Genomic DNA, 15,266 nt, shown 5'->3' with positions numbered 1-15,266 from the left:
ATTATAATTGTAATATTTCTCCATTTTCTACCCTCCTTCCAAAAATTCCCATATATGCTTGCCTGCTCTTCTTCAAATTTATAGGATCTTTTTGCACTAATTTTTATTGGATTCATATGTGTATATGTATATTACTAAATATAAGATGCTCAGTTTATATAATGTTACTTGTGTGTATATTTTCAGGGCTAAACATTTGGCACTGGAAAACAGACTTTTGAATATACTGAAAAATATGATGGGAATATCAAAAGAAAGATACAAGTGAAAAACCAAAATATTTGGAAATTAAACTACACATGTTCAAAATTTCATAAATCAACACCATATATGCATATATTCAAATTTTAAAGTAAATGAAAATGATTACAAATATTATGAAAATACATGGATGCAGGAAAATTATTACTTATGAAGGCATTGATAGCACTGAATGCTGTGAAGAAAGACATAAAATCAACACCTTAAGTTTTTACATAACATCAGTAAATGAAGAGAGAATTAATTCCAAATTAAGAAGAAAACGTTTTAATTAGAAGAGAAATCAATGATGTTAAAAACGACGTCTACAGAGAAAAATAATACAATGAAAAGCTGACTTTGAAAAATAATCACTAAGCCTTTAGTGTATTGTTCGTGTGTGTGCGTATGAGTGTGTGTGTGTGAATGTGTTATATCTGTGTGCTTGTGTGCATGAAAGAAAGAGAAAGAACATGAGAGAAAACAAATGAACAATAATATGACTATAGATCATCTGTGGGTAATGAAGAAAGAGACCGTAATGTAGTGTTATTAATAAGTCTGCATCCATAAATTCAGTTGTCATGATTGAATGATACTAAAACTTACCAAATGATAAAGAACTTGAGCAGTCCTACATCTATTAAAGAAAGATTAAATCAAGAACAGCTTTTCAAGACAAGAAACACCAAGCCAAAATGGGTTCATTGGTACGTTTAGGCAAACATTGGCTTTTACCTCTTGCAGAGGGTACAATCAGAGAAAATACTTCCCTTCTTTATTCTTTATTTATACAAGGCTAGCTAACCAAATTCAAAGATATTGCAGAAAGCACTATATGTCAAATAGCTACAAAGATTCATAATGAAATACTAACAAATCAACTGAGAGGGAGGATGGGTGGGACTGGGATGAGACAAGGGGGGGGGCTAAAACCAGGACATAAAGTGAATAAATTGTCATAAATAATAATAAATACATAAATTATAAAAGAATATCACTCAAGAAGTACAGGAGACAGCTCATGAATTGAACTCAATTAGTTTCTGTGCCTGCTGCTATTTCTGCACTGAGGTTTCATGCTTGTCTGATTACTTTCATTATCACAGTTATTGAGAAAGAATTGTGTATCTGAATTCTACAACAAATAAAATAAATTCCTATGGGATAGTAAGGTTCTACCCTTAAAAAAATAAATGTAAATAAATAAATAAGAATCATATGCCATGATAAGGCTGAATTATCTTAGTAGAGTGATGCTGATTCAGTACTTAAAATGGTTTAACAAAATACATCAAATAAGTGTTCTTTTTGAGAAAGCTTTCTACCAGAACCAAGACTAAAGAATGCAGCATTCTATTTCAAGATTCATTTCAGTGAAACTTAGCTAAGATGTAGTCTCCATGGCAGCAAGATAAGTTAGGTCTCCTGGTGTCAATATTCAGATCTTTGGCTTTTTATACCACACAGCAGGGAAAGTGGGGATGGGGGGTGGGGATAGGGCTGAGTCCTGGATGATGTACTGAGTCCTCTCTAGATCTTTGTTCTATCTGCTCTCTTGTAAATTTTTCCTTACAATCTGACCAGCATTCCTAAAGTGGTCTGAGCTCTTCCAGCAGCAGATGACCGGTTAAGTTCATCCTCCTGTCCATCCAAACTAAATCACACTTTGTACCACATATCTAAAACACTTTTAGAAGGCTGAAAAAGCAAAATTACATTATCATACCAGAAAAAAAGGACACTAATGATACCTAGTATCCACTTATGGCAAAAATGTAAAACAAAAAAATAGAAATAGAGTGGGACTCAGCTGGATAGAACACATCTAAAAATATCAATAGCTAACATCATTTTATCAATGAGAGAGAAATCAGAGCCATTTCTCTAAGACCAGATATAAACTAAGTTTGCCAGCTCATCAAATTTGGCAATATGAAAAACACAAACTTCTCAAGGGGGATAGAGATATTTTATTTTGAGTGACTATGGACTGGGACTATAGGTTTTTATTCCATGTTCCAACACTGTGACAGTTTCAAGAAGTTTACATACTAACAGAGTAAATAGTCATAGACTGAGACCCTCTACAAAGAGATTAGTAAGTGTATCAGGTAAGACAAGCCACAGCAAAGAAGAAAAAAAAATCACTGTAGTTATCAGACACTATCTGATGAAGTTCTTAGCTTTGGGGTTGGTGAAGAGTAGAGGCTCTATTTCTCTGTTCCAGAAGATTTACCTTAATAGTCACAAGGACGTTGGGTAATACACAGAGTGACCAATAAATTACTACTAAAGAGGTTGAAGACAGCCCAAGAGTTATATTAATTAGGTTCTGAACCTGTAGCATTCCAAAGCATCTACAATCACTGTAGTTCTAACCAGCTAAACAGCTTTCTGGGTGCAGTTCCACCTCAGGAACTTCAGTTCACACTTCTCAGCATCATAGTGGAACTTGTGGTTAGGTTATTAAGGAAGAATATGTAATGAAGGTATGCAGAGTGGGAAAGCAGCAATAGAACTGTCTGTTTATAAATGACATGGATATCTTTGTAGAAAATCAAGAAAAGGTGAGCAAAAATCCTACAACTATGGAGCTATAAAATGCCGTTGGAAAGCACATTTAAAAGTCACTTTATTTCCTATTCAACAATTAATAAATAAAAATTGAAATTAAATGCAATTTATAATAGTACTAAAGTAAACTGTAAACAGGAACACAGGTAAAAAAGTATATACAAGGTAAATGTGAGGGAAACTGTACAACTGGTGGAAAAAACAGAGAACTAAGTAACTGGAAAAATAAACCATATTTATTGAAATGAAGATGTAATATGTTTAGATGTCACTTCTTTCTAACTTGATATACTCAATACTCTCAACTTTCTAAATATTATTATTTGGCTATTGACTAATTCTAAAATTTGTATCAAGAGGCAAAATATCCAAAAAACGAAATACAGCATTAAAAAAAAAACACTATGATTAACACATTCTGAGTTCAGAAATTATTATAACGCTACATTGTTCTAGACGGTTAAATATGAATGAAAGAATACATGGACAAATCAATGTAACAGAGCAGGGAGCTTAAAATATTTATTGGCATTTGATTTTGACAAAAGACTAGAGAGTGTGTAGTAAAAAGAATAGTCGTTTTTGGCAAGTGGAGATAAAAACCACTGGGCGTCCACGCATAAAACAGCCAAAATATAGAAAAACAGCAGCACTGAATGCTGATTAGAATGTGGAAGAACAGAAACCAGCATTCGTTGCTCGGGAGTTTAAAAACAGTACAGGTTCTGGGACGACAATGTGGCAGTTCCTTACGGAGGTAGATGCGCCGTTACCGTGTAACACACCAGTTATCCTCACCAGTATTTACTAAAATGGTTGAAACCTCATGCCCACATTAACCCCTTTCAATGGATATTTATAAAACTTTATTCATAATTGTCCAAACTCTAAGTCAGTCAAGAAGTCCTTCAGCGGATTGGATCGGTAAAAATAACTGCGATTTCCACAGAAAATAAAATGCTCTTCAATATTAGGAAATCAGCTACTAGGTCATGAAAAGAAGAAAAGAAATTAAACGAGTGAAAGAAGCTAATCTGAAAAACTACAGTGTAATTTCAATGATGCAGAATTCTTCAAAAAATAAAACCAAACATAGTTTCCACCAGTTAGCAAGGTGACAGGGACAATGCTTGAGGCACAGAGAAATCCCAAGGCAAGGAAATGACTGTGAAACAGGAATGGCAGCTTCATGTCACCACTCGTTTTCTAGAGCCAGAGACTGTGGATCAACAGTGAACGCAATGAAAAAATATGGACTTTGCATGATAATAGCGTTCAATGTGGATACACAGACTGCAACAAATCTAACATTCTGGCCCAGAGGGGAGGAGATTATGCATTCGAGAAGGGAGAAGTACACTCTCAGCTCAATTTTTCTCTGAACTTAAAACTACTTCAAAAAAATAAAGTATGTTTTTGATGGGAAGGAATTATTAACTCCTGGAAAAAATGTTATATAAGAAAGAAATTGCTCTCATAATTCACAACTCAGCTCAGCCATAAAAATATTTATATGGTCATAAATTTTATACTATTGATTTAATCAGATTTTAGAGAAAATTATGCAGAATTGTTGAAAATAGAGAATTTCCTGGTCTAAGCATTCTCATTCACACCTTCCAGGGGCATATATGGATAAACAGTTAAATGATGTAAGAATAAGGCAAATATGGTATAATGTTGATAAAATGGAAATAAATACCTTAAGAAACAATTCCAAACAAATAGATATCATTGTTTTGAAGTAGAATACTTGAAGATGGCAGAAACTATGGACGAATAGTGCTCTTTGGTTATTAATTTTATGGAAAGTATGATTTTAAACTGTGTGTTATTAACAGGCAATGAAAGAGGAAATGCAGAAAATAAAGAAGTGAGAAGTAGTACCTGCCATCCATGCATTCTGGATCTGATAATCCTTAGCTGTCAGGGTTTAGCATTACAGGTTGACCTTTGCCCCTTCCAAATTTATATATTGAAATGCCAGCTCCCCCAAATGTTAGTTTAATTTGGAAATGCAGTAATTAGATGTAGCCAGTTAAGTTTATTTTAATCCATGTAGTTTTAAGTAAACATGAATGAATTGCTTGTACAGAGGAAGTACTTGAGCACAGCCCACAGATGGATGTTCTGAGAAACTAGAGCAGAGATAGTGGCTATATTTTTGGAGCCAAAGAGCACCAAATATTGCCAGATTGTCATCAAGAACGTGGGCAAACATTATCTCTTGGTCAGAAGAAACCATCCTGGTTGTACCTTGAGAGCAGACTATGAGGCTCTGAAACAACGAGACAATAGGTTTTTCAGCTTCTGAAGCCCTGCAGTTTGTACAGCTCCGCTACGGTAATCTCCAGGAACTGATGCAGGCAGCATGCTAGGAAGAAGACTAGCAAGATGGCTCCGTTGGTGAAGCGTTTGCCTTCAAACCCATGTTTGAGCCCCAGAATCCACACAAAACGGGGAGGCAGACCTGACCAATCAGTCTATCCTTACCTCCAGTCTCAGACAAAAAAAAAAAAAAAAAAAAAAACACTTTAAATTTATGAGGAAATCAAAGCTACCATCCAATATATTGCATTTATATTAAAAATTCATAAAGGTTGTCTCTTAACACTTTGGTACTGGGAAAGAATGGTGAACTTTCACCAGTGAGAAGGCACAGCAGGTAAAGGTGCAAGTTTCCAAGAATGAAGGGTTCAATCCTCGGAAATCACAGGGCGGAAGGAGAGAACTGGTCCTGCAGATTGTCCTCTTTCTTACTTCTTCATTTATATACCCACACATATGTGCGCGCACACACAGACAGACGGAGAGGTGGTAGATAGACAGACAGATAGACAGACAGACAGACAGACAGACAGACAGACAGACAGATAGATAGATAGATAGATAGATAGATAGATAGATAGATAGACAGACAGAAGTGGAAGTTTCTAGAATAGGCTCTTTCTTACGAATAGGGCTGTTTTGTTTCCCTTATTGCAAACATGTCACAGCTGACTGGGTGAACTGAGATATCCGTGTTGGGCTTCCCAGACCCCCTCCACTTTTCCTCTTATATGTTAGCTATGTCTTAATGCTATACAGGCGACAATGGCAAGTCTCTTCTTCCCTGCTGTTATATCAGTATTTAGGATATAGAGAGCTAATAAATTAATGCTCTGATCACAGACGCTCTGCCGCGTGTAAATTATGCCGACATTAATGCCTTAATGTAGTTCTCTCTAAAGCTGAGGAGGGCAGTTGCACTGGTGTGCTGAGAGCATCTGATGGAGAAGGAATGTCACTACAGAAGTCACAACAGCCCTGTGCTTAATAACACAGCCAACAGCCGGGCTCTCAGTATCAGATTCTGAATCCTAGTTATTATTTGAAAACAATGATTGCCCCCAACAAACTCATTCGTAATTGTTTGCTGACGTGTTCAGTTTTACGTGAGAAATAAGTCTGGCCCCAACAGAAGGGGAGCAATAATGTGAAAGGCCAATATTTCAGTTCAGTCAGTTCTTCTCTCCCGTCATTTCTGATGGAACCACGTGTCTCAAAATGATTTCCTGTGAAATAAGGAGGATTACTGAGATCCAGAGCTAGCTGCATTAGAAATCACTAGCTATAGGAGACGGAACTGTGTAAACCTGGGTGCCCTTATGTCTTGATCTTGTTCTAATTGCCTTTTAAGCCATGTTCTTTTGCCTCCTTGTCTCCAGTGATTCATCTAGCTTTCTTTGGTAAGCAAATAGTAAATGAGGAATACTGAGAAAGAAGCAGAAAACTTATATAACTGACCCTGAAAACCAACCACTGTTTAGTTCCTGGTTTTGTTGCAACCAGATCAAAGACATAACGTGCTTCCTGTTCCTTTGAAATAAGAATTCATCTGAAGTCACCATCATTCCCAACATAGTCTTGTTTAAAAAAGGAAGTAGCTGGTCAGGGCGGGTTGTGTACATCTTTAATCTGAGCACTTGGAGGACGAGACAGGTGGCTGTCTGTAACTTCTATGCCTGATCTGGTCTATACATCCAGCTACAGGATAGCCACACAGTGAAAAGCTGTCTCAAAATAAAATAAAAGCGGCTTTCTAGCACTGTGATAACATATTCATGCTTCACTCAAAGCTAACCCCGCCCATAGGAAAGGCTGTATGTGAATGGAATGTGTTTGCCTTCTGTCTTTCATAACCACACATTTCCTAATTCACAATTATTATTTCCATTCCTTCAGGCCTGGAATAGCAAAAGGGAGTTAAGGGTTCAGGGAAGCTATATAAGCATCAACAAGACTTTTGGAGGGTTATCAAACTGACTTGCGCATGGTAACTTTTTGGACATTTTTGAAACACTATCTTGAATTAACACCTTGGAAAGGCACATGACTATTCATTTACATGCTATGCGTTTTTGTCTTAATTTTCATTCTTCAAAACTGGGCAACATGAGGCAATATAGATTCTGCTATTATTGACCTGCTAAGAAGACTTCTGTTCCTCTTGGAAAGCATTAGACAATAGGCACAGCTGATTCTCTCAGACAGAGCACAAATTGCTCCTAAAGTTATTTTTTATGTTTTTGCTGTTGTTGTTTTTTAACCTTGGACCCATCTTCTGTAACAATATACTTGCCTCCCAAAAGACATCACCCCTTTTTGTTTGGTCACTTAATGGGTGGCTTTCATCTCAGGCTTTATTTTGAAACTTATTAAGCCTGAGTCAATTGCCAGCTCTGTGTCTCCAAGTTTCGAAGGAATTCATGAAGCTTTTCTCCATCGCCTCAGGAAGAAGAGAAACCCTCTTCCATCTTTCTCCTATTGCTGCCTGGAAGATAGTAATATCATTGCACAACTTTCCTATAATCTTTAGTATTTGTGAGTCAGGTCACAAAACAAAGATAGAAATTGTCTGCCGAGGCAAACGAGCACCTCACTCTGGAGTGGGGATAATTTGCTCCCATTATCCCGTAAGTCCACACCACCTACACTGAAGCAACCCAGTTTCCGTGTGTGTCATCGATCGCGACTTGCTGAGAAATGGAACATGTTTGATGTTCTCTTGTACCTTCTTGCTGTTAGTGTGCCATTGACACCTTTCTGTCAGTGTGTATGACCAGTCAGATCCACTGTGTACCACCCAATTCATCTAAAGAGCTGTGAATTGGTTATTTCTATCCTGTAAAATGGGCTGATAATGTCTAAGAAATGTTATGGACAAATTTACACGAGAAGTTGACAAGACTGAAGATAATGTTCCCCCTCCACACTGAGAGACTGCAGCTTTATACAACCAGCTGCCTTTTAATATAAAGGGCATGAACTTCTTAGGATTTTGGAATCTGCAGGGTCCTGGAACCAATTCTGTGTGTACAGACAGGACCTGCTTTTAGTAGAAAAGGAAAAACCGAGTAATAATGTATTAGCCTATGAAAAGTTCTTTTAAAACCCTATGATGAGCCTCAACATTAAGGTAAATGTAGTCAAATTGAAATTCAGTTTGGAGAACCAAATGTGCGAAAAAAAATGAAGAGAAAAATGAGTGAATCAGATTTATAATAGCACTAGTTTCACCCAATGATGTGGTTTGAACCATTGGTCTCATTGATTTGAGTACCCAAAAGGACTCTGCAACACTATAGTTAATTGTAAATCATTTGTAATTTCTCTAAAAATAATAATTTAACTGATAGTACTAAGGTCAGTCAAAGCCTCAAAAGTATGTATGTTCATATGATTACCTGCAGCTTTCAGTGCCTATAACATACAAAGGACACGGGAAAGGACCTACATTTTCAAACAGGAAACCAAAATAAGCCCAAATAAACTAATGTGTATAGCATTTCTCATCCTTACAAATTGTCTTCTTTCAGGAAACAGACCTTATCCTGACGTTTAATATTTCAATGCACCGATCTTGGTGGATGGAGAACGGACCAGGATGTATGGTGACGTCTGTGACACCCGCCCCAGACTGGGCTCCAGAAGATCATCGGTACATCACTGTCTCAGGGTGTTTCCTGGAGTACCAGTACATAGAAGTGGCCCACAGTTCCCTCCAGATTGTCCTCGCAGTAAGTGTTGACAGCTAACCATTTCCTTCTAGTGTTCACGGAACCATGCAAGTTCAGTATGTACATGGACTCTATGTCGAACACGTGGGGGTTTTCTAAAGTTTCCTGATTAACGCCATTTATGATAGGAATTTGGTGGGTTAAACCAAGTCCCCCAAAACCTGTGCGTGTTGCTTATCATCAGAAATTGACAAAGAGCCTTTGATATCATCCAGCCCATGAATATTTGATTATTTTTATTTGTGGTAGACTTTTCTGAAGATTCTAAAGAGGCCAATGAAAAGGTTTTCACAACTCACGTACTTCTACCTAGGAAGAAAGATTTTAATATATAGTTCTTCTTTCGATTTTTTTTTTCACTGAACTGTTAGCACACTTTTTTTCTTCTGTTTACATGACATTTTCCTCATTCTTCCTTGATTTCACCGGTCTGTCACTTTTGAGTCTCCCTCCTTTTTCAGAACAATTCATACTTTCTACAGCATCTCCCTCTAGACTTTAATGCCCCCACATTTTATATTGTGACAAGAAAGAGCCTTTCCTTTATTGGGACAAAGTGAAGTCATAAATGTCACATTATTATCACATATGCTTATATTCTACAAATAAATTATTTACATTATTAGGACAAAGATACAAATAAAAACAACCCTTCTTGAAGAAACTTAGGAAACCTAACTATATAATTCTGTAAGATTTATAAAGTTGGCAACTTTATTATGAAAGAATTCATGTGTTTATGTGAGATCCTAGAACCATATACATTTTCCTTAGATTCCATATTGACCTGTAATGGATAGACATAGCCTTAAATTTGTTAGCAATAAGTATAACTTGATTTCCAACTCTTCAGCTAATTATGTTGAAAGTAATATTAATTTACAATTGAATAATAAGAACCAATAAATCATGTGTAAAATGGTATTAACGTCTCTAGATTTAAAAAAAAAGGTTTGTATCGATATAAAATATTATAGCTGGGCATGATGATACATGCCCTTAATCCCAGCACTCAGGATGCATGTTGAGAGTAATATTAACTTACAATTGAATAATAAGAAACAGTAAGTTATGTGTAAAATGGTATCAACATCTCTAGCTTTAAAAAGAAAAAAAAAAAGGTTTGTATCAGGAAATAAGATATTGTAGCTGGGCACGGTGATGCCCAGCACCCCAGCATTCAGGATGCAGAGATAGAGTTCTGTGAGTTCGAGGCCAGCCTGGTCTATAGAGCAAGTACCAGGACAGCCAGGTCTGTACAGAGAAACACTGTCTCAAAAGCAATGAAATAAATAAATAAACAAAACAAAACAATATTGTGATATTAGAAACTTATTCTTAGCCAAGGAGTGTAGAATATGGCTGTAGTCTGTGTACTTGGGAGGCTGACACAGGAGTCCAAGGCAACTCTGAGCTGTATCTCTAGACCACATCTCAAAAATAAAAAATAAATAAAATACTTCCTGTGTGTGACAACTAATGTTTCTGTTGAAGGCTCTACTTGTCACCTAAGAAAAAAAGCTAATGGTGCCCCCTCCAGCCCAGAGGTCATGAATTGTCATGCCTGAGATCAAAAGACATGTGGAGAATCACATCGGCATGCCCTGCTCAGAGGAAGGGCTCATTGATACAGTTCATTGTCACCCAGTCCCAAAGGAAGAACTATAAATCTTTGTAGAGAAGCCTGATTCCCAGAAAATTCTAAGTGTATTCTTCCTTAAAGTATTACCATTTTTTTTTCACCGTGACAAGAGGATCTCTTTGCTCTCTCGGAGTTGTAAAACCAGCCATTAAGGCACCGCACTGACAATGAAGGAAGGTTCCTACTCTGAAATGCCTTAGAAGAAACAGGAGATGGGCTTACAAGTCTGCTTTGGAATCACTGAAGTTTGGGGAGATCATAGTTACAGAATAAAGAATATGAAGGTAGGAGACAGGCTAAATATAGGAGAAAATATCCATGCCTTCTCTGACAGGCAGAGACTTTCCCAAGAATTCATTCGCCGCCACTTCTCCCTTCTTGGGTGGCTTTGTGGTTCTAATTATGGAAACGGCAACTATAATGACACCCAGGCCTGTGCACTGAGATGCCAGTAGGTTACAGGTTATAGGTTATAGGTTATAGGTTACAGAATTACAGGTTATAGGGTAGTCACTCTGGCAGCCAGCGTATATCCATCATATATTCAATCAGGTTTGTCTAAGACTCGTGGAGGACTTTTAAAAAAAAATTTATTTATTACTATTTATTCACTTTGTATCCCAGCTGTAGCACCTCCCTCCTCCCCTCCCAATCCCATCCTCCCTGCCCCCTCTCCTCCCTGCCCCTTCCCCAGTCCACTGATGGGGGGGTTGATTTTCAGGCACCCCGGCTTTCAGGGATCTAGTCAACAGAGACAAACCAGGTCAGCACAGGTGGAAATTCAGCAAAGTTAAGCAGCTGATGTTCTGGGTAACAACATGGACTGTTTTCCATTTCATTTGTCCAACCCGAGACATTTCTTCAATGAAGAAAGTCTTTTATGACAGTTGTAAACTTTGAAACTGTTTATGTTGTTTATTAGGAAATAAAGGTAAGCCAGCAATAATGACTTTTATAGTCATTTCATTCGTCAAAGGCTAGTAAACTAGCTTCTCATGAGAAAAGCACAATACTCCAGAATTAATTAGACAGATAGAATGCTTCACACAGATACATCAGCGAGAGGATTTAAACAAAATACATCTCCTAACAAACCATCCCATCCTTTGTACTGAACCTACAACTTGCCAAATTCCACCTATGACCAAGATGATATGAAGATATAATTTGTGTGAATGGATACTTATAAATAATTTTTAAAAAGCTATTTGAATTTTTGTTATGTGTGGAACTACCGACGCTGTCTTATCAAATCCAGTGTAAAATTTTGCATACAAGCCATTTCTATAGAAATAAATTAGGATATGGATGCCTGTTCAGGGTGACATATTACCCAAAGAAAAACACATTAAACAGCAAAACCAACCTTTAAAGGAAAGGTATACACTATGCAGAGAAAATGGAATGCCTTGTGGAGTTGCTATGATTGGCTTCTCATTTTGCCTGTCTACACTGTTTCCAGAATGGAGAAGTAGCATCCTCAGCTTCCGCTTTTTCCCGTTCCTCCTTGGAGGCTAGCAGTTCTTATTTTTCAGTGCTGACTGTGGCGTACCTCAGAATAGTTAGAAGGTACATAATGAAGTTTTATATACTTTCCACCTTTGGGCTTGGTGTTGTTTAGCCACCATGGGCTATAAAAGTGTGGGCTCATCCCCTCAGGGCATATCTTGAACAATTTTCTCTGCCTTAGGAACACATTTTCCTCTGGTCATTATGATCACTTTTGCTGCAATCGTTAAAGGATAAAAATGCTGTCTTGAATATCTCTGTTCCTCCCCTCTGAGTCACCCACATTATCCTTCAGACAATCAAATATGCAGTTCTATTCCACACAGTAAACAGTTCTTGATGTTTGGCCCTGCTGGCTTATAAAACTGAGGATTTCTGTACTTGAGTATGGCACAACAAATACAGAAACAGATTCTTGATGTTACAAACCCAGTGCAGGTAGAAAACATTGGAGGATGTGATAAGAATATATTTTATGCAGTTTGGGCATCAGCTTGCTTCTCAAGCTCATCCTGTATTCAGCAAAGTCAGCTAAACTCTTACTGCCATTTGCATCTGTCTTTGAAGCTGGCCTCTAGGATGCCTGCCTCAAATCTGCTTCCACAAGTGGCTGCTCTCCCAGTTATTGCTCTTGATTAATTCCAAATCTCTTCCATTTTTTTTTAACTCTGCCATGGCTCAGTCTTTCTTTCACAGATTCCTGAACCCCCAAATGCTTGTTACCCCGTTGTTAGGTTTTCTGCCAATCAACTCCTGGCTGATTTTGGAAGTAGCATTCACAAAACCCAAATTTGCATTGCACACATAGATATCTCCCGTCTACAGCCAACGGAAGAGAAGCATAATACCCCTATAATTGAGAAGAGGGGCTATTAATCACACAGCCTCCAGCCGAGCAGAAAGAACAGGCAGAAAACCCTAATGATGAGCCAGGTGTCAGTCTTCCATTCCACCGTCCTCCTCCTCTGTGGAATTCAAAAGGCATACAGGTGTGCGCAGTTTTAATAAAAAATAAAAAAAAAAAACGTTTTTCAAATCCCCACATTTGCAAAACGTTTTAGAGGCATGTGAGGAGAGCAAGAAGGAGATCAACTGGGAACTGGTGTTTTCGTATGACAAACAGATTCACACAATTTCTTAAGCAGTGCGTTACAGATACTGCAGAGACTAGAAAACAGGCTCACACGAACCCATGATCTTGACATGTCACAGTCCTTCGAGGCAACAGAAGACATATAGCTGTTTAAAAAAGGGCCTGCTATACTGTAACAGCAAGGAAGGGAAACAGCCTTCCTCATGAATGCTGTTGCCAACTGATGAGTAACGGGTTCCTGAAGTCCAAAACTCCGCAGTCTGTCTGGGCAAAGAATCCTGATTGATTAGCCATGTCTCCCACGGGGGAGAGGAGTTGTTGTCTATGAGCCACACTTTCATTATGTGCAAATTAGCTGCACTTCAGATGGCAACGCCGTGTGAGAAAATACAACACACGCAAATGTTATCTTAAGAGAAAAGATTTATTGTAATAGCATAAGTGACTGTGTTTATTGAAATTATGTTAGAATTTTTAAAAATATACTCATTGGAAAACAAAGCCAGTTAATCACTTATTTCTCTAGCCACATCCAGAGAATCAATATTTCTAAATTTAATATAAACCTCACCAACCGAAGTTGCTTGTCTCTCTTTTCCTTTATTTCCTTTATCCGACACACTTATAAATTCATGGTGGCTTGATGATTACTCACTCTTTCAGGAGACTAACAGAGGATATTGGTAAAAATGTAAATAAGCCTTGTATTTCCCACCGTCATTAGAAGTGGCTTAGAAACCACACACAAATTAGCAGGGAGTCATAAAAACTTGAGGAGAAGCTTTCACACTAGTATGTGGCTCTCAACTAAAAATATAGCAGTTGTCAAGGCATCCACCCTTCCATCACACCTCTTCCCTGTTCGCAGAACTCTGCCCTCCGTCGTGTATATGAAACCATTATTCAACAGTTTACAGTTAATAAAAAGTAATAAATAAAACGTGTTTTTCGGGGACTCGGATATTCCAAGTATTGAAGTGTAATAATTTGTATTTGACATTTATTGTTCTCAGATATGCCTAGAAAACATCAGTGGTGAGGGAAGTTTGCTATTTTGGAGCACTTCATCCAGGATAATTAGGGCTTGCGCTGGAGCACTTTCTGAGAGCTGGCAACTTGCTAAGGTGCGTGGTCCACAGGGGTGAATGTGCTCACTAGTGAATATGGTGCTCCTTATGTCTTCTTTACTCTGGAAACACTTATTTACATTGAATTGATCGTTAAAGATTTGGGTACTAATGTTCACAACAGTAGGATATGGCTATGAAGCATGTTTTAAGTGTTATGAGCTTGTTTGCCTTAAAAGGGATAACTAAGTCCTGACAAGGCCGCATGGCCAGGGTCAAGTGATCAAAGAGCAGGCAATCATGACAGAGGCAGCCTCTGCTGCTTTACTCGGAACCCGCATGGAGACTGAGCTTCCTATTGGCTGCATCTGAGCAGGGGGGAGGAGGGGGGTCTAGGTCCTCTCTAAGAGGCAGAAGATCAGGCAGCCCTGATGAAATGCTAAGCTAGGGACAGTTGGCAGAGGAGAGCTCCCCCTTTCTGTGGACTGGAGGAAATGGATAAAAGGGAAGAGGGAGGGAACAGTGGAACTGGGAGGAGCTGCAGGAGAGGCTACAATCGGGATATACAATGAATAAATTGTAATAATAATAATAATAATCAATCAATCAAACAAAAAAGAGATGACTACAGAAATGGAACGAACTCTTTCTTGGCTACTGCTGTATTTAGAAGCCATATGGTTGTCATGGAGATATCCATTTTTATACTTATTTTAGTACAAAACTAAGACATACTTTTCCATTTTTTTTTCTTTTTCATTTTTTTTAAATTTTATTTTGAAACAAGGTCTCACTCTGTAGCCCAGGAGGGCCTCAGACTCCAGGCCATCCTCCTACAAGTCTCCCAAATGCTGGGATTACAGATGTGAGCCATGACATCTGCCTAAACAGATTTACCGATACAAAAAGTGAATTTGATTTTCCTGATGTATTTCAGAGTGAAAATTTTTTAACTATTTATATTATGATTTTTACATTACAAGTTTTATAAACTAAACTAAGCATGTCTGTAACTCTATAGTTTGTTAAAAATTTACTCAGAGCACATGACATTTTAAATTAACAAAACATTGTATCAT

General features: G+C 37.8%; 1 protein-coding gene across 2 annotated transcripts in view; it reads left to right on the top strand.

Moving 5' to 3' along the window:
- The window catches only part of Nkain2 (sodium/potassium transporting ATPase interacting 2), a 1,156,795-nt gene that overhangs the window by 920,136 nt on the left and 221,393 nt on the right, over positions 1 to 15,266 (top strand). For both annotated transcript variants that reach the window (XM_055599337.1, XM_055599336.1), the window contains exon 4: positions 8,676 to 8,876. In XM_055599337.1, coding sequence (XP_055455312.1) covers positions 8,676 to 8,876 — 201 coding nt within the window. The remainder of the gene's footprint in view (positions 1 to 8,675; positions 8,877 to 15,266) is intronic.

This window comes from Psammomys obesus, unplaced genomic scaffold (assembly GCF_907164565.1).
Source record: "Psammomys obesus unplaced genomic scaffold, mPsaObe1.curated_primary_1811, whole genome shotgun sequence".
Lineage (NCBI taxonomy): Eukaryota > Metazoa > Chordata > Mammalia > Rodentia > Muridae > Psammomys > Psammomys obesus.
The sequence above is the reverse complement of the archived record's forward strand: the minus strand, read 5'-3'. Positions and strand labels throughout refer to the sequence as shown.